The 17,563-nt window shown below is 35.6% G+C and overlaps 1 protein-coding gene across 1 annotated transcript in view; it reads right to left on the bottom strand.

Annotated features, from left to right (window-relative positions):
- The window catches only part of Csmd3 (CUB and Sushi multiple domains 3), a 1,323,831-nt gene that overhangs the window by 625,289 nt on the left and 680,979 nt on the right, over positions 1-17,563 (bottom strand). Inside the window, exons 12-13 of the mRNA XM_060389430.1 lie at positions 11,819-11,922; positions 3,023-3,135 (exon numbers count right to left, since the gene is read on the bottom strand). Of these exons, the coding sequence (XP_060245413.1) occupies positions 3,023-3,135; positions 11,819-11,922 (217 nt within the window). The remainder of the gene's footprint in view (positions 1-3,022; positions 3,136-11,818; positions 11,923-17,563) is intronic.

Below are 17,563 nucleotides of genomic sequence, written 5' to 3'. Positions count from 1 at the left end.
AAGTGTACAGCAAAGACATTTATTCAACCACCTTTGTAGTAGCTTTATTCATAATAGCCAGAATGTGGAAACAACCAAGGTATCCCTCAACTGAGGAATGGATATAGAAATTGTGGTACACTTATTCAATAGAATACTACTCAGCAATGAAAAACGAGGAAATCATGAAATTTGCAGGCAAATGGTGGGAAGTAGAAAAGATCATCCTGAATGAGATATCCCAGAAGTAGAGAGAAATGCATGGTATATACTCACTTATAAGTGGATATTAGACATACATTATAAGATAAACATACTAAAATGCGTAAATCTAAAGAAGCTAAGTAAAAAAGAGGATCTTGAGTAAGATGATCAATCCTCAATCAGAAAGGCAAAGGGGGTAGACATCAGAAAAGGGAGAAAATGGGGATCTGGACAGGAGCCTACCACAGAGGGTCTCTGAAAGACTCTACCCATCAGGGTATCAAAGCAGACGCTAAAACTCATAGCCAAACTTTGGGCAGAGTTCAGGGAATCTTATGAAAGAAGGGGGAGATAGAAAGACCTGGAGTGGACAGGAGCTCCACAAGAAGAGCAACAGAACCAAAATATCTGGGCACAGGGGATTAATCTGAGACTGATACTCCAACCAAGGACCATTCATGGAGATAACCTATAGCCCCTGCACATATGTTGCCTATGTCAGCTCAATGTCCAAGTGGGTTCCCTAGTAAGAACAGGGGCTGTCTCTGACATGAACTCAGTGGCTGGCTCTTTGATCATCTCCCCCTGAGAGGGGAGCAGCCTTACCAAGCCACAGAGAAAGAAGATCCAAACAGTCCAGGTGAGGCCTGATAATCTAGGGTCAGATGGGAGAGGATAATGACCTTCCTTATCAGTGTACTGGTGTACTGGGGGAGGATCATGGAAGGAGAAGAGGGAGGGAGGGTGAAATTGGGAGGTGACAAGGGAGGGTGCTACAGCTGAGATGGAAAGTGAATAAATTTTAATAAATTAAAAAAAATTTAAAAGAAGATCCAGATATACCACTCCTGGGCACATATATTTGAAAGATGTTCAATCACACAACAAGGACATTTGTTCAACCACATTTGTAGCAGCTTTATTCATAATAGCCATAAGCTGGAAACAACCCAGATGCCCCTCAGTTGAGGAATGGATACTGAAATTATGGCACTTTTACACAATGGAATACAACTCAGCAATTAAAAACAAGGAAACCAGGAAATTTTCAGGCAAATGGTGGGAACTAGAAACGATCATCTTGAGTGAAGTAACTCAGAAGCAGAAAGACAAACATGGTTTATACTCACTTATGAGTGGATATTAGACCTATTATATAGGAAAAAAAAACAGTAAAAACTGTAGTCCTAACGAAGCTAAACAACATGGCAGACTTTAGAAAAGAGGCTTAATCCTCATTTAAAGGGGCAAACAGGACATATATCAGAAGTAGGAGAAGACAGGGAACAGGACAGAAGCCTTTCACAGGGCCCTCTGAAAAACTCTACCCATCAGGGTCTCGAAGCAGATGCTGGGACTCATAGCCAAACCTTGGAATAACTCTTAATCACAATTGTTAAATCCCAAAGAAAAAGAGAATAAAGTAATGCTGAGTTGGACTCCTTTACAATGAACCTCCACCCTGAAACAACAATGGAACAGAGAACTGTAGAAAGGTCAATAGAATCCCCCTGCCACTACAACCTCATCCTGAGTTTCAATAACTTTCTTGTTGAAGTACTGTCATTAATGATTAATATATTTTCTGAACAAACTATAGATTTTATGACAAATCCCTTTCACAGGGTTGGAAAAATGATGAAAAATTAAAGGAATGTAAGGATGTTTGTCTCACTTCTTTGTTTAAAGTGAAGAAGAAAGGAAAAATGAAGTAAATATTTCCAGCACAAGCTTATTAGTTTTTGCATTTGTAAATTTGTTTTAGTTATTCAGAAAAGTTGTATATTTTAATTAGAGCAGGAATATGTTTTAAACCACAGTCAAATGAACCTTTTTTTATTTAACTGACATTTATACAGATTTCTAGAACTCCTCAAATTAATGTAGTACTAAATTTACTCACAAATAAAAATCATAGAATGAATGTGTCCTGTCTCCCAGACAACATCATGCAATTCATTTCATATGTCCAGACACAAAGGAATGACAGTGCCCGAGAAAGAAAACTGATAAAGTTATTATTATTCAAACAAGAAAAAAATCACAGTCATTGTTAATTGATAAGACAGAGAATTATTTTGCCACAATAGTAATAATAAATTCAAGATACATAACATTTATTATTCTCATTCGCATGTACCTTTCTAGAATTCTGATTTATTTGCATTTATTAATATTTACATATTATTTCAGGTAGAATTACACCTTTGAATATTTCTGTGTCCATATTGAGTTTAATCAGAGTCTGGTAAGTGTTAAAATATTTCTGATTGTAAAGTACTTTTGCCTAATCTAAATGAAACTAAAATAGTTTTCATATTCATATACAATTAATTCTTATCTGTATCAACACCATACTGAGATGGTTAATACTAATTTAAAAACAAAATGAAATCTGTGACTTTCTTGAAAGTGATTTTCAACACTAACATTATACATTTGACCTAAAAGATTAAAACAAAATAGCACACATGACTTTTGAAGATTTAATTCATTTAAAAATACATCTATGTATTTAATAGTAGCTATTTTGCTAATCAAATTATTTAAACAGCATAAATTCCCTTTATATTCTGTGAAAGTCTGGTATTCCATTATGATTGAAGCCTAGTGTGAGAAATGAGGTATGAAAAACAGACATGTTTTAAAGGAAAACTACTTTTAATATGTAACATCTATATCTACAGTGGTAGAGAAAATGATATTTTCAATGTATTGTTCATGATATTGTTGAAAACATATTTTCCTTCACTTGGTAGATTCAATTAAACCTGAATTTAAAAGTATGCTCTGGCTGTATTATGATAACATATTTTCTGCAGAAGCAATTCATCCTTACCTTTGTAGTTAACCTTGAAGCCAACAGAACCAACACTTTCATCTGTTTGAAGATGCAGCCACATTTGGCTTCTCATGCTCACTATCAGGTCTGGCACAAAGCTCCCAGTCAGCCTGAAAAAGAGATTAACAAAGAAAGGATAGATGAATTACTAATGTACCCTTTGCATGCAAATTATGAAAAAAGTTTCCTTCATTCCTTTCTATGTTGGAAAAAATAAAACTTTCTAGCTTACATAGCTATGTTGTGCTGTAACATAACAGATAAAACACACAATTTAGTGATCAAGCTTTATAATTTAAAAATACCATTTCATGTGTTTAACTGGGTTAGATCTTTCATGTCCCCAGGGAAAGATTACTATAGCATCAGAGAGTTTTATACTTTCTTTTGAACTAAAAAGGGAAAGTAGATCTATAAAGATCTTTAAGCATTTTTAGTACTCCAAAAACTATCAATTAATCTTCAAATTCCACAGAACTTTGTTGTAGATTTTTTGAGAGTTATCAAAATGCTGTTCCATATAATAGATCCCGAAATAATGTACTCTAACTCTGTAGTTTACATAGTAAATAAATGATGCTTCATGTAATTACTATTAGAATGGGTATTCAGGATAGTTTTATGTGAATTTGACAGAAGCTAAAGTTTTCTGAGACAAGGGAAGGTCAATTAAGAAAACATTTTCTTTAGATCTTAACTAGTGATTTGATAGGGAAGGGTTCAACCCATTTTTGGTGGTACAATCCCTGGGTTGGTGGTCCTGAGTTCTGTAAGGAAGCAGGCTAAGCAAGCCATGAGGAGCAAGCCAAGTATGCAGCACTTCTCATTGGCTTCTACACCAGCTCCTGCTCCAGCTTTCTGCCATGTCTGTCTGTCCTGACTTCCTTTGATGATAAATGGGAGAATAAGCTGAATAAACCCTTTGCTCCCCAACTTGCTTTCAGTCATGGTGTTTCATCACAGAAATAGTAACCTTAACCAAGAGGATGGGTGGCATGTGATTTTACTTAAAATAACATCCTTCTCATCTGATGTAGCATAACCGCCTCCCCACATGAATAATGCACACTCAGAAATGTGCTGTTTTTGAACTATGGAAAAAGAAAATTACTTCCTATTCCTTCTCTCATTAAAAATGTTGTATCATATAATTGGATAGGAGCCAGGGGTCAAGCAAAGGTGAAATCAAATGAGAAAATCAGACATTTGGAGCTGGAAAGAGATTCAATCTAGAATAAAAAAAATAAGGAAAACAGACTTACTATAGAGTAAATATGTATGTTGTATAGATTCTCAGTTTCATACCAAAAATGTAAGTTTTTCAAAAGAGAAATCTCTTATTATTTGCCTATTTTATTGCTAAGACCACAAACATGGTTGCAGCACTAACTCAACGAAGAAAATTTTAAGTTTCCTTTAGTAACAAAAAAGCATCCTCAGAGAGGAGCACAAATACTGTACAATATAACTAATCCAGATGAGGGCAGTATGGATGACCACAGGCTTCAACAAAGCCTAGAAATGACAGTGAATAACCCTGCTCTCAAGACCTCTAAGGAAACTAGGAAGGTGACCTTTAAATACTGCATGCTAAGAACAGCCACATCACCAGTGCCCATCTCTAGTGGAATTAAACACAAAGAAATTCAATAAAATATTCTTATATAAATTATTCTGACATAATTGGTGGTGACATATGTTTAAGCAGACCACTGCAATAGGGAAGATATTGTCAAACATTGGATTGTATTAACTTTCTGTCTGCTGAAGAATTAGGAAATAATTATAGGATCATCACCCAGGTTGACACTGTTTACTTATTATATATGTATATACATATATTAGTAGCAAAATGTATATTCTTTTAACCTTTAAAGTTTCACAGACTTTCATTGAAAACCTTTGAAAAGCAAAAGCACAATTGTTGCAATCTAATTCTGCCAACTCATATATGTAGCAAATTAGCAGTTTGTCAGTCAATCAACAATGTTCTCCTCTCACAAGGAATATCTTTGAATTAGGTCTTGATCATGGATTTTCAATGTAGCAACAGAATTTTGGTGAGACACTGGTTATGGTGTGTTGAGCTATGATGGGAAATAAGAAAACCTTTTCAAAAATGAGAATTCAAGCACAGATTTAAAACAGTAAACTGACTCAGTTTGAAATCTGTGTATGAGGATAAGTACATACAATGTGCATTAGTTACACTACATGTAGCATGCTAACCTTCTGTATCATGATGAAATTTAAAATTGCATTGTGTGTTTGTCAGTTATGAACTGTGCTAATAGCCACAACCTGAAGAATGGAGTGTTGCCATTTCACAAAAGACAAACACACAAGTTAAATTGCTCCCCTTCTCTTCATTCTCCTACTGTACTTGCATTTCCTGATTTTAAGTTCAACTCTGTCTTTAAAAAAATGAACTCCACACTTGAAGTGAAAGTCAAACTTCACTTCCAAAATATCAAACTTCCAAGTATCAGTCACAGTAGATTTGGAAAACTGGCAATTATAAATCATATATTTCTCTCAGATGAATAGAAGGATTTTTAAAAGTTCACGAACTTCTGTGCCAGGAATGTCTTTTGCCTTGAAGCCATCCCTCTAATGTAGGAAAAATAAGAAGGAAGAAATATGTCTTCCAGTTCCAATGCCAGTTTAAGCAAGGCACAGGGCTCCATGATTTCACTTCCAGCTTGGCACAGAGCAAGTAGAATTGTATTTTTCATCTGGATCAGGACAAGAAACCATGTGTGATGGATTACAGCTGTCTGGTTTTATGAAAGAGTGAGGTTTATATTTCTTTGGTAGAGTCTGCTTAGTATATTTCCTATGGATGCACATTACAGTATATTTTAATCTATATTTAATCCTATATTTTGAGGGAAGCATTAGCTGAACTTGTTAGTGATTTCATTTTTAATTGCATTTTCTTGTCATTGGATATCTCTCTTAAAACTGCACTTTGCATGCAACTTCAGTAGACAATTCTTTTCAAAGGAGTTGATTTAAATTCCAATTGTCCCTGCTGTTTTGAGCATCAACCATCCCGAACACTCAAGAATGTTTGGGGGCCGAATCAGGAGTCAGTCTTAGGTCATTCATATAAGGCTCTCAAATGATTCTTCAAATAATTTTAATGCATGCTTTTGAATGTATTGTTTGTGACTAAATGAACTTCAATATGTTTATATACAAACATAGTAACTTCAGTGTGCATTCATGCTGTGCTTTAAACCTCCTGGTTAGTCTCGTTATGTAGAATGAAAGCATAAGAGCCCTGGATAAATGGACTCAGAAATCTTACTTAAGCTCTGAAACAGAAACTGAAATAAAGGCAGGGGCTATTAAATATCTATTAGGCTCAATGCATGATCTTTATATTCACTCAAAACATTTTTGTTACATCCATTAGAGAACAATAGCTTTTCTATATCCCAGCAATTTTCTTTGTGTCATATAAATTTGTAACTATTGCTTTTTATGAAAATGCATTCAATATTTTCTTTTCCAAGGCTATGAAAAGTGAGGCATTTGTTTTTTCTGCAGTACCCGCAATTCACTGAAGATAGTGACTGCTGGAAAAATAGCTTAAAAAATCCTGTAATAGCATTTGCAATTATATTTTATAAAATGTCAACAACCTGAAAGAATAATGTATATTCAGCATATTTAGAAAATAAATCTATAATTGTTGAAATGAAGTCACTGCCGCACATGGGTCAAAGGTTTTAATTTACTGGCTATTTCAAAGTATAATGTTTACGTATAATGATTCTTGTCATTAAATTTGGTGGACAAGATTTTGACACATATATGTTGATCTTCACCTATTGATTGTTTATTTTTGTGAGAACAAATATAGTTTATTTAAATACTCTTTCCATGTTTTCCCTACTATTTTTGTATTTTCTTTTGAATGGTCTACTATATTACAGTTATTCCTGAGTAAAAATATCAATGAAATTAAAACATTTTAATAAATTATTTGTATGCGATAAAGGAGCATATGCACAAAGAAAGCCATTGCAAATGAGAAAGAAATATTTTTTCTTTATTATTTTTTAAATTTTAATCATAGGTCATTCACTTGTATCCCAGCTATAGCCCCCTCACTCTTTCCCTCCCAATCCCATCCTCCCTCCCTCATCTTCTCTCTGCTCCCTTCCAAGTCCATTGACAGGGGAGATCTTCCTCCCCTTCCATCTGACCTTAGCTTATCAGGTATCCTCAGGACTGGCAGCAATGTCCTTATCTGTGACCTAGCAAGGCTGTTCCTCCCTCAGGGGGGAGGGGAAGCTAAATGAGCCAGTCACTGAGTTCATGTGAGAAATAATTCTTGTCCCCCTTACTAGGGAACCCACTTGGGTACTGAGCTACAATGAACTACATCCTAGCAGGAGTTTGAGAAGGAATTTTTTTTTCCACTGAAATCATCAGCCTTTTTTTTACAATAGATGGATATAAAAATAATAAAGAATGAAGCTAGACAAAAAGTGAATAGTCTATAAATTTAACATTTATAGTAAGAGCTGGAGAGGACAGGGTCTCCACAAGGAGAGCAATAGAACAAGAAAATTTGAACACAGGGATCTTTCCAGAGACTCATACTGCAACCAAGGACTATTCATGGAGATAACCTAGAACCCCTGCACAGATGTAGCCCATGGCAGTTCAGTGTCCAAGTTGGTTCCATAGTAATGGGAAGAGGGACTGCCTCTGACATAATCCGATTGGCCTGCTCTTTGATCACCTCCCCCTGAGGGGGGCACAGCCTTACCAGGCCACAGAAGATGACCATGCAGCCACTTCTGATGAGAACTGATAGACTAAGATCAGAAGGAAGGAGAGGAGGACCTCCCCTATCAGTGGACTTGGGAAGGGGCATGTGTGAAGAAGGGGGATGGAAGGTGGGATTGAGAGGGGAGGAGGGAGGGGCTTATGGAGAGATACAAAGTGAATAAAGTGTAATTAATAAAAGTTAAATAAAAATTTAAAAAAATTAACATTTATGTTCAAAAATCAAAATTGTATATAAATTTTTATATTTTAAACTAAAGTAATTCTGAGAACTAAAATCATATATTTGTCTCTGTGCTAAAGGGATGTGGATGATATCAATTTTTTTATATCACTTTAATCAAATCTTGGCCACAAAATGTAAAAAGTAATTGCTGCAGTCATTTTCTTTCTTTCTTTCTTTCTTTCTTTCTTTCTTTCTTTCTTTCCTTCCTTCCTTCCTCTCTTCTTCTGTTTTTGATGTTAGATGAGTAGAACTTGGTCATTTCTTGAGTGCATGCGGACTACATTTACATGTGCATATGTAAGTTCGTGTGTGTGTATAGTTGTACATGTGCATATGTAAGTTTGTGTGTGTGTATAGTTGTACATGTGGATATGGACTTGGAAGTCTGTAAGGATATGAATATGATATATATACAATATAATATACCCTCAAGAGTATGTATTTATGTGCTTTTGTGTGTATGTTTTTATGTGAATATATATATGTCTATGTGTAGATGTAAATGTATATAAAGATGTATTTATGTACATGTACTTATGTGTCCCTGTACATTGAGCATGGGTAAGAGCATGTGTACATGTTTGCATGCATATGGATGGATCTGTTTGCAATTGCATGTATGTAGTAGATAATAGATATGGATATATATATATGTATGTATATGATGTTATGCTAATTTGACTGACAATGTTATACCTAAAGCTATAGACTATATAAGAAAACCCCAGGACTAGGCATGAAGAATGCCTTTAAAGTTATTGGTCAGGAGAGTTTAAGAAAGGGACTGTCTCTGACATGAACTCAGTGGTTGGCTCTTTTATCACCTCCGCCTGAGTGGGGAGCAGCCTTGCCAGACCACAATCCAGCCAGTCCTGATGAGAACTGATAGGCTAGAGTCAGAGGGAGGGAGAGGAGGACCTCCCTATCAGTGGATTTGGGGAGGGGCAAGGGAGGAGATGAGGAAGAGAGGGTAAGGTTGAGAAGGGCCAAGGGAGGGAGATACTGCTGGGATATAAAGTGAATAAACTAATTAATAAAATAAATTAAAAAATAAAAAGTTAATCAAGATTTAAAAATATAAAGTAAAAAATATATAGGATATTACTGATGTCTTTGTTTGCCTCCCAAAGTCCCTGTTGCTGAAGACACCATGCACATGAACGCAGGATTGGAATATTAGACCTCTATTTGACTTGAAAGCCTCCTTTTTTAGAACTTGCTTTCATGCTACCATACTATACATGCTATACATACATGCTCTTAAAAGAACCCTATCCAGAGGTGAAGCCTATGAACCAAAACAACAATGGCAATGGAAAAATATCCCTAAAGATTCAGTAGTGACACTGATATCTTGGTAGTGGCCAAGAGTGGCCTAACAGGATTTAAACCTCACTCAACAAGAGAGAAACTGCCTGGTACTTGAGATCTTGTCAACTTCTTATGGACTGAGAGGTCATAGATTTTAATGGAAAACTTACACATACTACTTTTCTCAAATAATGTAATCCCTAACTGGATTTTTTAAAGATTTTTTTTAATTCATACAGCATTCTGCCTGCATGTGTGCCCTTGTACCAGATCTCACTATAGATGGTTATGAGTCACCATGTTGTTGCTGGGAATTGAACTCAGAACTTTTGGAAGAGCAGCCATTGTTCCTAATCTCTGAGCCATCTCTTCAGTCCCCAACTGCATTTTAAATTATTATTCCTATAGACACAGACGAGGGTCGTTCTCATCCCTAATCCAAGAAGCTCTCTTCATGGAAGACTGAAACCACTACAAAATACCACAGTGAATTACAGTGCAGAGAACAAATGACTGCAGAGCACACAATCCCAGTGGATCCTTCCATAACTGAGCTCTTGCATCTAAGGCTCAAGGAACATAAGGAAGGGGGGGGGGTTGGGAGAGTCAAAGAGATGTAAGTTCATGTATCCTAGAAATGGCAGGGAACCAATACCCATGATACTTAATGGCATGTCTGTCTACACGGTATCTAAACAATGGCAATACTAATAGACGTGTTATCATGAAAGACAGGTAAATCTTATGGGTTACCATTCCTAGACAAACAACAAAAGACTACGAAGGAATGCCAAGTGTGGAAGAATAAGTCTTTCCCGTGAATCACCTCCCTAATTAGTCATCTAACTCCAAGCAGTCTGCCAAGAAATCATACATATACAAGCATCACTAGGTAGACTCAGTAGGTTGTGTTTATATATTTATACATGTAACAAAAAATAAAGAAAAAGAAGGCATGGATTTGAGAGGGCACAGTATATGTGAAAGAGGATGCTAGGAGGAAAGGGAAGAACGATATGTAATGATATTTCACTGAAATTTTTAAAAAGTCAGAAGTTCTCCTGTCAAAGAGTTTTACAGTTGAAACAGTCTTTTTAACAAAAAGTTTTTTTTTTTTTTTTTTTTTTTTTTTTTTTGCCAGTTCTCTAGCTTCTAGTCTTTGACTTGGTCACTGACAAAGTTGTATTGCTGTCCACTTTAATAGAGGAAATAAATTATATTTTCTCAGAACTATAATTCTATAAGAGACACATTTACTTGTTGTAGAATGAGGAACACAGAATGAAGTATGGTTTCACATAAAATTTTTAAATATTGACATTATTTCTCAGAATAAGGAAAATGCATCAAGAGCTGAAGCCCACGCACTGCGCAAACTAAAGGCGGTGGAAAGCAACATTGTGAGGGCATGAAACTTGTACAATATTTATTTCACTTTTCTAAGGACATTGGAATACAAAGCCCTTGTTTTGTTGCCTGTGCTGTTCCACCTGATTATGTACCGGCGACACAGACTACATCCCGCCACTGTTTCTATTCCTTAGCTGTTCTTGTATCACCCACCTGTCTTTAGCCTCACTTTACTGATAATTAGCTGTGAGTCTGTTCCTTTCATTTAAAGACCCTGATACCATGGTCTCCCTTTATCTGGTTCTTGATCACATTCATTGGATGCAAGAAAACAATGGCCCAAGCCTGGCCCCGAATAGAGAGAAAAACAGGATCTTAAATTCATTTCAATAAAGCCCTTTCCTCCCATCCCTAGTATCCCTTTCCTTCTTTGACATTAAAAATGCTACCAGGAGAACAAGGCTCCCTGAATTAACTATCACAGAGATGAAGCAGCAAGCACAGAGCCTACTGGTGTCTGTACCAGGTACTCTGTGTATATATTATAGCTTTCAGCTTAGTGTTTTTTTATGGTACTCTTGAGTGTATGAATAACTAGATCTCTGATTCTTGTGCCTTCTCTTGGAGCTCTTTAATTTCTGTTAGTTGGCCTTGTCCAGGGTCGAAGTGATTTTTCTTTTCTCTTTTCTTACTTTCTTTCTTCCTTCCTTTTTTTCTTTTTTTACTAAATATATTTCATTTTGTCAACTTTGGTTGTCATATCTTAGGAGCTGTTTGTTTGTTTGTTCTTTGTTGGTTTTTTTTTCACTAATGAAAGACAGTAAGGGAGTGGATCTGGAGGGGAGGATAGGTAGGTATCAACTGTGAGTAGTAGAAAGATGGGAAACTCTAATCAGGATGTATATTATGAGAAAATAATCTATTTTCAATACAGTGGAAAAAGTGAAGGGAGAAAAAACCTACTGGTGTCTAGTATAGCATTTCAAGGGTGTTCTGTGCTACTTATGGTATAGGATAGCTCGAGTATTGAAAAATGATTTAAGAGTAAACGTTTTCAATTCTCAGTAAACTGTGACAACAAAGAAACACTGACTACTTACACCTGAAGCACAGTCCTCGGATCTCCAACTTCACCTCCATCACCAATAGTCAATGTGTCATAGCCAATCTCCAGATCAAATTCTTCAAAATTTATCTGTATAACCTAGTGATAAATAAAAACAGTCACCTTAAGAATTCTGCATTATGTAATAGACACCAAAAATTTTAAGCAATGGTAGAAAAGATTTAAAATAATATAAGACTATCTATGAATACCACAGTTTGGAAGCAGATATCACCAATGTATCCAGAGCTCTGCTACTGTCTTACCACCTAGTTGTCTCTTGAGGTCTTTTAACTTCAGTATTAAATTTTCAATGAAATGGCATGATTCCTATTTTTAGAACACTCATTTTGATTTAAGTATGATTAATGCAAATTCACTTTGCAAAGGCTTTATAAAAAGTACATGTGGGAAGGAATGGTTTTCCATATACTTTTTTTTATAAACTTAACAGAGAAAAAAGTATGCAATTCTCCTTAACTGGTAAAGTTTAAAAAATGTTAGAGCCAAATTTGAATCTCAATGAGTAGATTTAATGTTACAAGTTTATTTTATGTTTACTTTAGTAGCAGAATCCTTCAAGTATTACAGAATGTTTTCTCAAAACTGGAGGCATATGAGTTGAGACACATTAGAATATAGCAGCTAATTTGGAATTGATTTTTACAAAAACATTTTTATACACTGTTTCTGTATTCATTTCAAAATAAAAATATAGTTAAACTGAAATGAAGTATTTAACATAACATTGAAAAACAAAGTAAGAATATGTGCAGAAAATGTTGCATAAATATGCATAAACACAACCATGCCTTCAGCAATGGACATTTATAATAAGGTCTTAATATCTCTGTATAAAAGAATAATTGTGAGAACTCTAATATTTAGCAAAGAGTGAAGAAAATATCATTTCAAATTCAAATAAAGCATAGGTAAAATATATTTAAAATTCAGTGGATCATCTACTCCTAAGGGGGTGGAGGAAGGGGAAGTACAGCCTTACCAGGCCACAGAGGAAGACAATGCAGCCAGTTCTGATGAGACCTGATAGGCTAGGGTCAGGTAGAAGGGGAAGAGGACCTCCCCTATCAGTGGACTGGAGGAGGGCCATGGGAGAAGAATTGGGATAGAGGGCAGGATTGGGAGAGATGAGTGACTGGGCTACAGCTGGAACACAAAGTGAATAAACTGTAATGAATATATATATATATATATATATATATATATATATATATATATATATATACATATATATATACATATATATATACACACACACAGATACAAGTCCTTGACATGATTTGTTAGAGTTATACCAAGGTACTTTTTGTCCTTTGTGGCTATTGTGACAGGTGTTATTTCCCTAATTTCTTTCTCAGCTCATTTGACTTTTTGACTTTTGCATACAGAAAGGCTACAAGGCTACTGCTTTTTTTTTTTTCCAGCCACTTTGCTGATGGTGTTTTTCAGCTGTAGGAGTTCCCTAGTAGAATTTTTGGGGTTACTCATTTATACTATCATATCATCTGCAAATAGTGATACTTTGACTTCTTCCTTTCAGGAATGAATTCCCTTGATCTCCTTTAATTGACTTATTGCTCTAGCAAGGACTTCAAGACTATGGTAAAGAGATATGGAGAGAGTGGACAGCCTTGCCTTGTCCTTGATTTCAGTGAGATTTATTTAATTTTCTCTCCATTGAGTTTGATGTTGGTTATAGGTTTGCTGTATATTTCTTTTACTCTATTTAGGTAAGTGCCTTGTATCCCTGATCTCTCCAGAACTTTAAATATAAATGAATGTTGAATTTTTTGAAATGCTTTTTCAGCATCTAAGGACATTATCATGTGGGTTTTTTTTTCTTTCCAGTCTCTGAAGAAATAATTAGAAGAAGATATCAGAAGATGGAAAGATCTCCCATGCTCATGCTTGGCAGGATTAACATAGTAAAAATAGCCATCTTTCCTAAAGCAATCTACAGCAATTCCCATCAAACAACCAACACAATTCTTTACAGACTTCTAAAGAATAATTCCCAGTTCATATGGAATAACAAGAAACCCAGAATCTCAAAAACAATCCTCTACAATAGAAGATCTTCTGGAGGTATCTCCAAGCTATACTATAGAGAAACAGTAATAAAAACTGCATGGGACTAGCATAGCAAAAAGCTGGTGGATCAACTGAATCAAATAGAAGACCCAGAAATAAATCCACACACTTTTGGATACCTAATTTTTAACAAAGATGCCAAAACCATAGAATGGAAAAAAGATAGGTGTTGGTCTAACTGGACATCTACACTTGGAAAAATGGAAAGAGATCCATACTTATCACCTTGCACAAAACTAAAGTCCAAGTAGATAAGAAACCTCAGTATAAAACTAGACACATTAAGCCTGTTAGAAGAAAAAGTGGTGAAGAGCCTTGACTTCATTGGCACAGGATACAACTTCCTGAACAGATACCAACAGCACAGGCTCTAAGATAAAAAAGCAATAAATGGAACCTAGTGAAACAGAAAAGCTTCTGTAAAGCAAAGGACGACAGCCACAGATTGGGAAAGGATATTCACCAACCCTATACCTGACAGAGGGCTAATATCGCGGATATATAAGGAACTCAAGAAGTTAAGCAGGAACACATCAAGTAATCCAATTTAAAAAAAAAAAAAAAAAAAAACAGTGTACAGAGCTAAACAGCTAAACAGAGAATTCTCAGTAGAGGAATATTGAATAGCAGAGAAACACCTAAAGAAATATTCAACATACTTAGTCATTAGAGAAATTCAAATCAAAACCACCCTGAGATTTCACCTTACACTCATGGCTAAGATAAAAAACTGAAGAGAGAACATGTGATGGAGAGGATGTAGAGAAAGAAATGGATACAGAAATTGAGGTATATTTACCCAATGGAATGCTGCTCAGCAATTAAAACAAGGAAATCAAAATTTGCAGGCAAATGGTAGCAACTAGAAAAGATCAAGTTGTGTGAGGCAACCCAGAAGCAGAAAGACACACATGGTATATAGTCACTCATAAGTGGTTATTAGACTTATAGTGTACTATCAACATGCTAAAATCTGTATACCTGAAGAAGCTAAGCAATAAGGAACACCCTGGGTAAGATGCTCAATCTTCATTTAGAAAGGCAAATGGGATGGACATCTGAAGAGAGTGAAAACAAGGCACAAGACATGAGCTTTTCAGACAAGGGCCTCTGAAAGACTCTACCCAGTAAAGAATTAAAGCAAATGCTGAGATTCATAGCCAAACTTTGAGCAAAGTGCAGGGAGTCTTATCAAAGAATGAGGAAATAGAAATACCTGGAGAGGACAGGAACTCCACAAGGAGAGCAACAGAATCAAGAAATTGGGGCCCAACAGTCTTTTCTGAGACTGATACTCCAACTAAGGAATATGCATGGAGATAACCTAGAACACCTGTACAGATGTAGCCCATGGCAGCTCAGTCTCCAACTGGGTGCCCTAGTAAGGGGATCAGGGGCTGTCTCTGACATGAAATCAGTTGGTGGCTCTTTGATCACCTCCCCCTGAGGGGTGGGGGCAGCCTTACCAGGCCACAGAAGAAGCCAATGGAGACAGTACTTATAAGACTTGATAGGCTAAGATCACAAGGAAGGGGAGGAGGACCTTTACTATTAGTGGACTGGAGAAGGGGCATGGGGGTAGAAGAGGAAGGGAAGGCAAGTTTGGGAGGGCCTGATGGAAGAGGCTACAGCTGGATACAAAGTGAATAAATTATAATAAATAAAAAGAAAATTAAAATAAAAAAATTAAATATATTTTAAAAGTACATAGTTTACATTAAACATTATTATTATTATTTTTGGCTTGGAACTGAAGTTTTTATCTATCTATTCTATTCTATCAAAAAAAGTGGTTTCAATGATGATGTCAACTATAGACTCAGATATTAGAATTTTTGTCCCCAGTTGGTGGTGCTCATAGGATAACTGTAGATGATGTTAACGTGCTCGAGGATGTAAGTCACTTGAGTTGGCTATTTGCAATGAAAATTGGGAGGGTGGCACTGGGATGGGGCCACAGCTGGAATACAAATTGAATAAATTGTAATAAATGATAATAATAATAAAAGAAAATAATGTTGCTTGCTGTTCAGGCCTTTCTCAGGCACATAAAGAACTAAAATCAGAATCTTAGGTCTCCCATTAACTTTATCAAATTCCTGTACCTGTACCTAGTGCAGATTATCACTATGTTTATCAATTGAATTGTACAGTGTGATATAATCTTTCAAGAGTTTTGCATTGCATGAAACATGGAGATATTTTGATATTTTTTGCAAAGTTTACTAAATGGGAAACTGACTTTTAAAGAAACCATTAGGAAGTATGTGGTAGAATCATCAACCCTAAGAAATAAGTTACCTTTTTGAGATAGGCAATGCAATTTCTTCCATTTTACTTAGCGCAATGCTATGTAAAGATAAAGTCATTCTCCTGATGAGTTGCCATTATAAGGAAACCTGAAGATATGCCACAGAAGCGATTAAAGTCCCTACGCAACTGGCTTTACATCAGTCAAAGGGATAATTTCCTGGTAGTGGAAACTTTTTACTTTAGATATTGTTATTTACTTCTGCCAAATTTGTTTTCTTGTGTAACTTGTGCCTCTAATCTTGTGTTTTCGTTGTGCTCATTCATATGTTTCTGTAGTTCTTTGTTCCTTCCCTTGTTCTATTTGTTTATATGTACTACAACTGACCCCTAATCTTATCTTATAAATTAAAGTCTCTGACTCTTCAAAGATAGTTTTTACTGATAACTTTTGCTTCCTTTACTAGTGCCATACCTTATATTGCATACTTTTCTATTTCTTTGTTTATTTTGCATGTTTTTCTATTGAAAACTGCATATTGAATGTAAGTGGCAACCTTAAAGACAGTCTTTCTTTCTTCTCCAGGGCTCACTACTTTGGGGTTTTGGTAGGTTAGTTGTGTTTCTTAAATATTTTAAGTTATTTACATGACCTCAAAGACATTGAAAAGAAAAAGGAGGAAAATCACCACCCCTAATCACTTCTACAAGTCTTTGAGGAATTGACCAAAGTTGGGGTGTTCCTTAAACTCAGACTAGTTAACAGTCACCTCCACTTTGACTGGGACAATATTAAACAGTTTGAAAGCTTAGCATTACTGGGTCTGATTTTGGTTTATATACTGCTAACATAAAAGGAAGATCCAGGATTTTCAAAGTTACTCTCTTCCTGGCTTGTTCTTAAAGCTTTTTATATTCTACATGTTTATCTACAGGAATATTTGGCCCTAATTGCTACACACAATTCAATAACGTTAAGTTTATGAGTCAGGCTGAAGCTTTGTGCTAGATTACATGAAACAAGCAGAACACTTTGCATCACTCAGTGAAGTGGTTCAGAAACACCTCAGAACAGACATGACTGCAATTTATAGATGAACACTTCTATTGATCCAGATCTTGGGTTAACACAAAGTAACTTTTCTGTTACCCTTAGGATTGAAAGCACTGTCTGAAGAAAAGAGACAAAAGAAAGCCAAATATCACAAAATGTTTGTGATAGGTCAGTTTTCTTGGTAAAACTTTGAAGTATTTATTTTTATTTTTTAATTTTTATTGTTTATAACTATAGTTTATTCACTTTGTATTCAAGCTGTAGCACCCTCCCTCATTATGTAGCTATCCCACCCTTCATCCCTCATTGCCTCCTATGACACTC

This window comes from Meriones unguiculatus, chromosome 8 (assembly GCF_030254825.1).
Source record: "Meriones unguiculatus strain TT.TT164.6M chromosome 8, Bangor_MerUng_6.1, whole genome shotgun sequence".
Classification (NCBI taxonomy): Eukaryota; Metazoa; Chordata; class Mammalia; order Rodentia; family Muridae; genus Meriones; species Meriones unguiculatus.
Note: the sequence above shows the minus strand (reverse complement) of the source record. Positions and strands in the feature narration are given on the sequence as shown.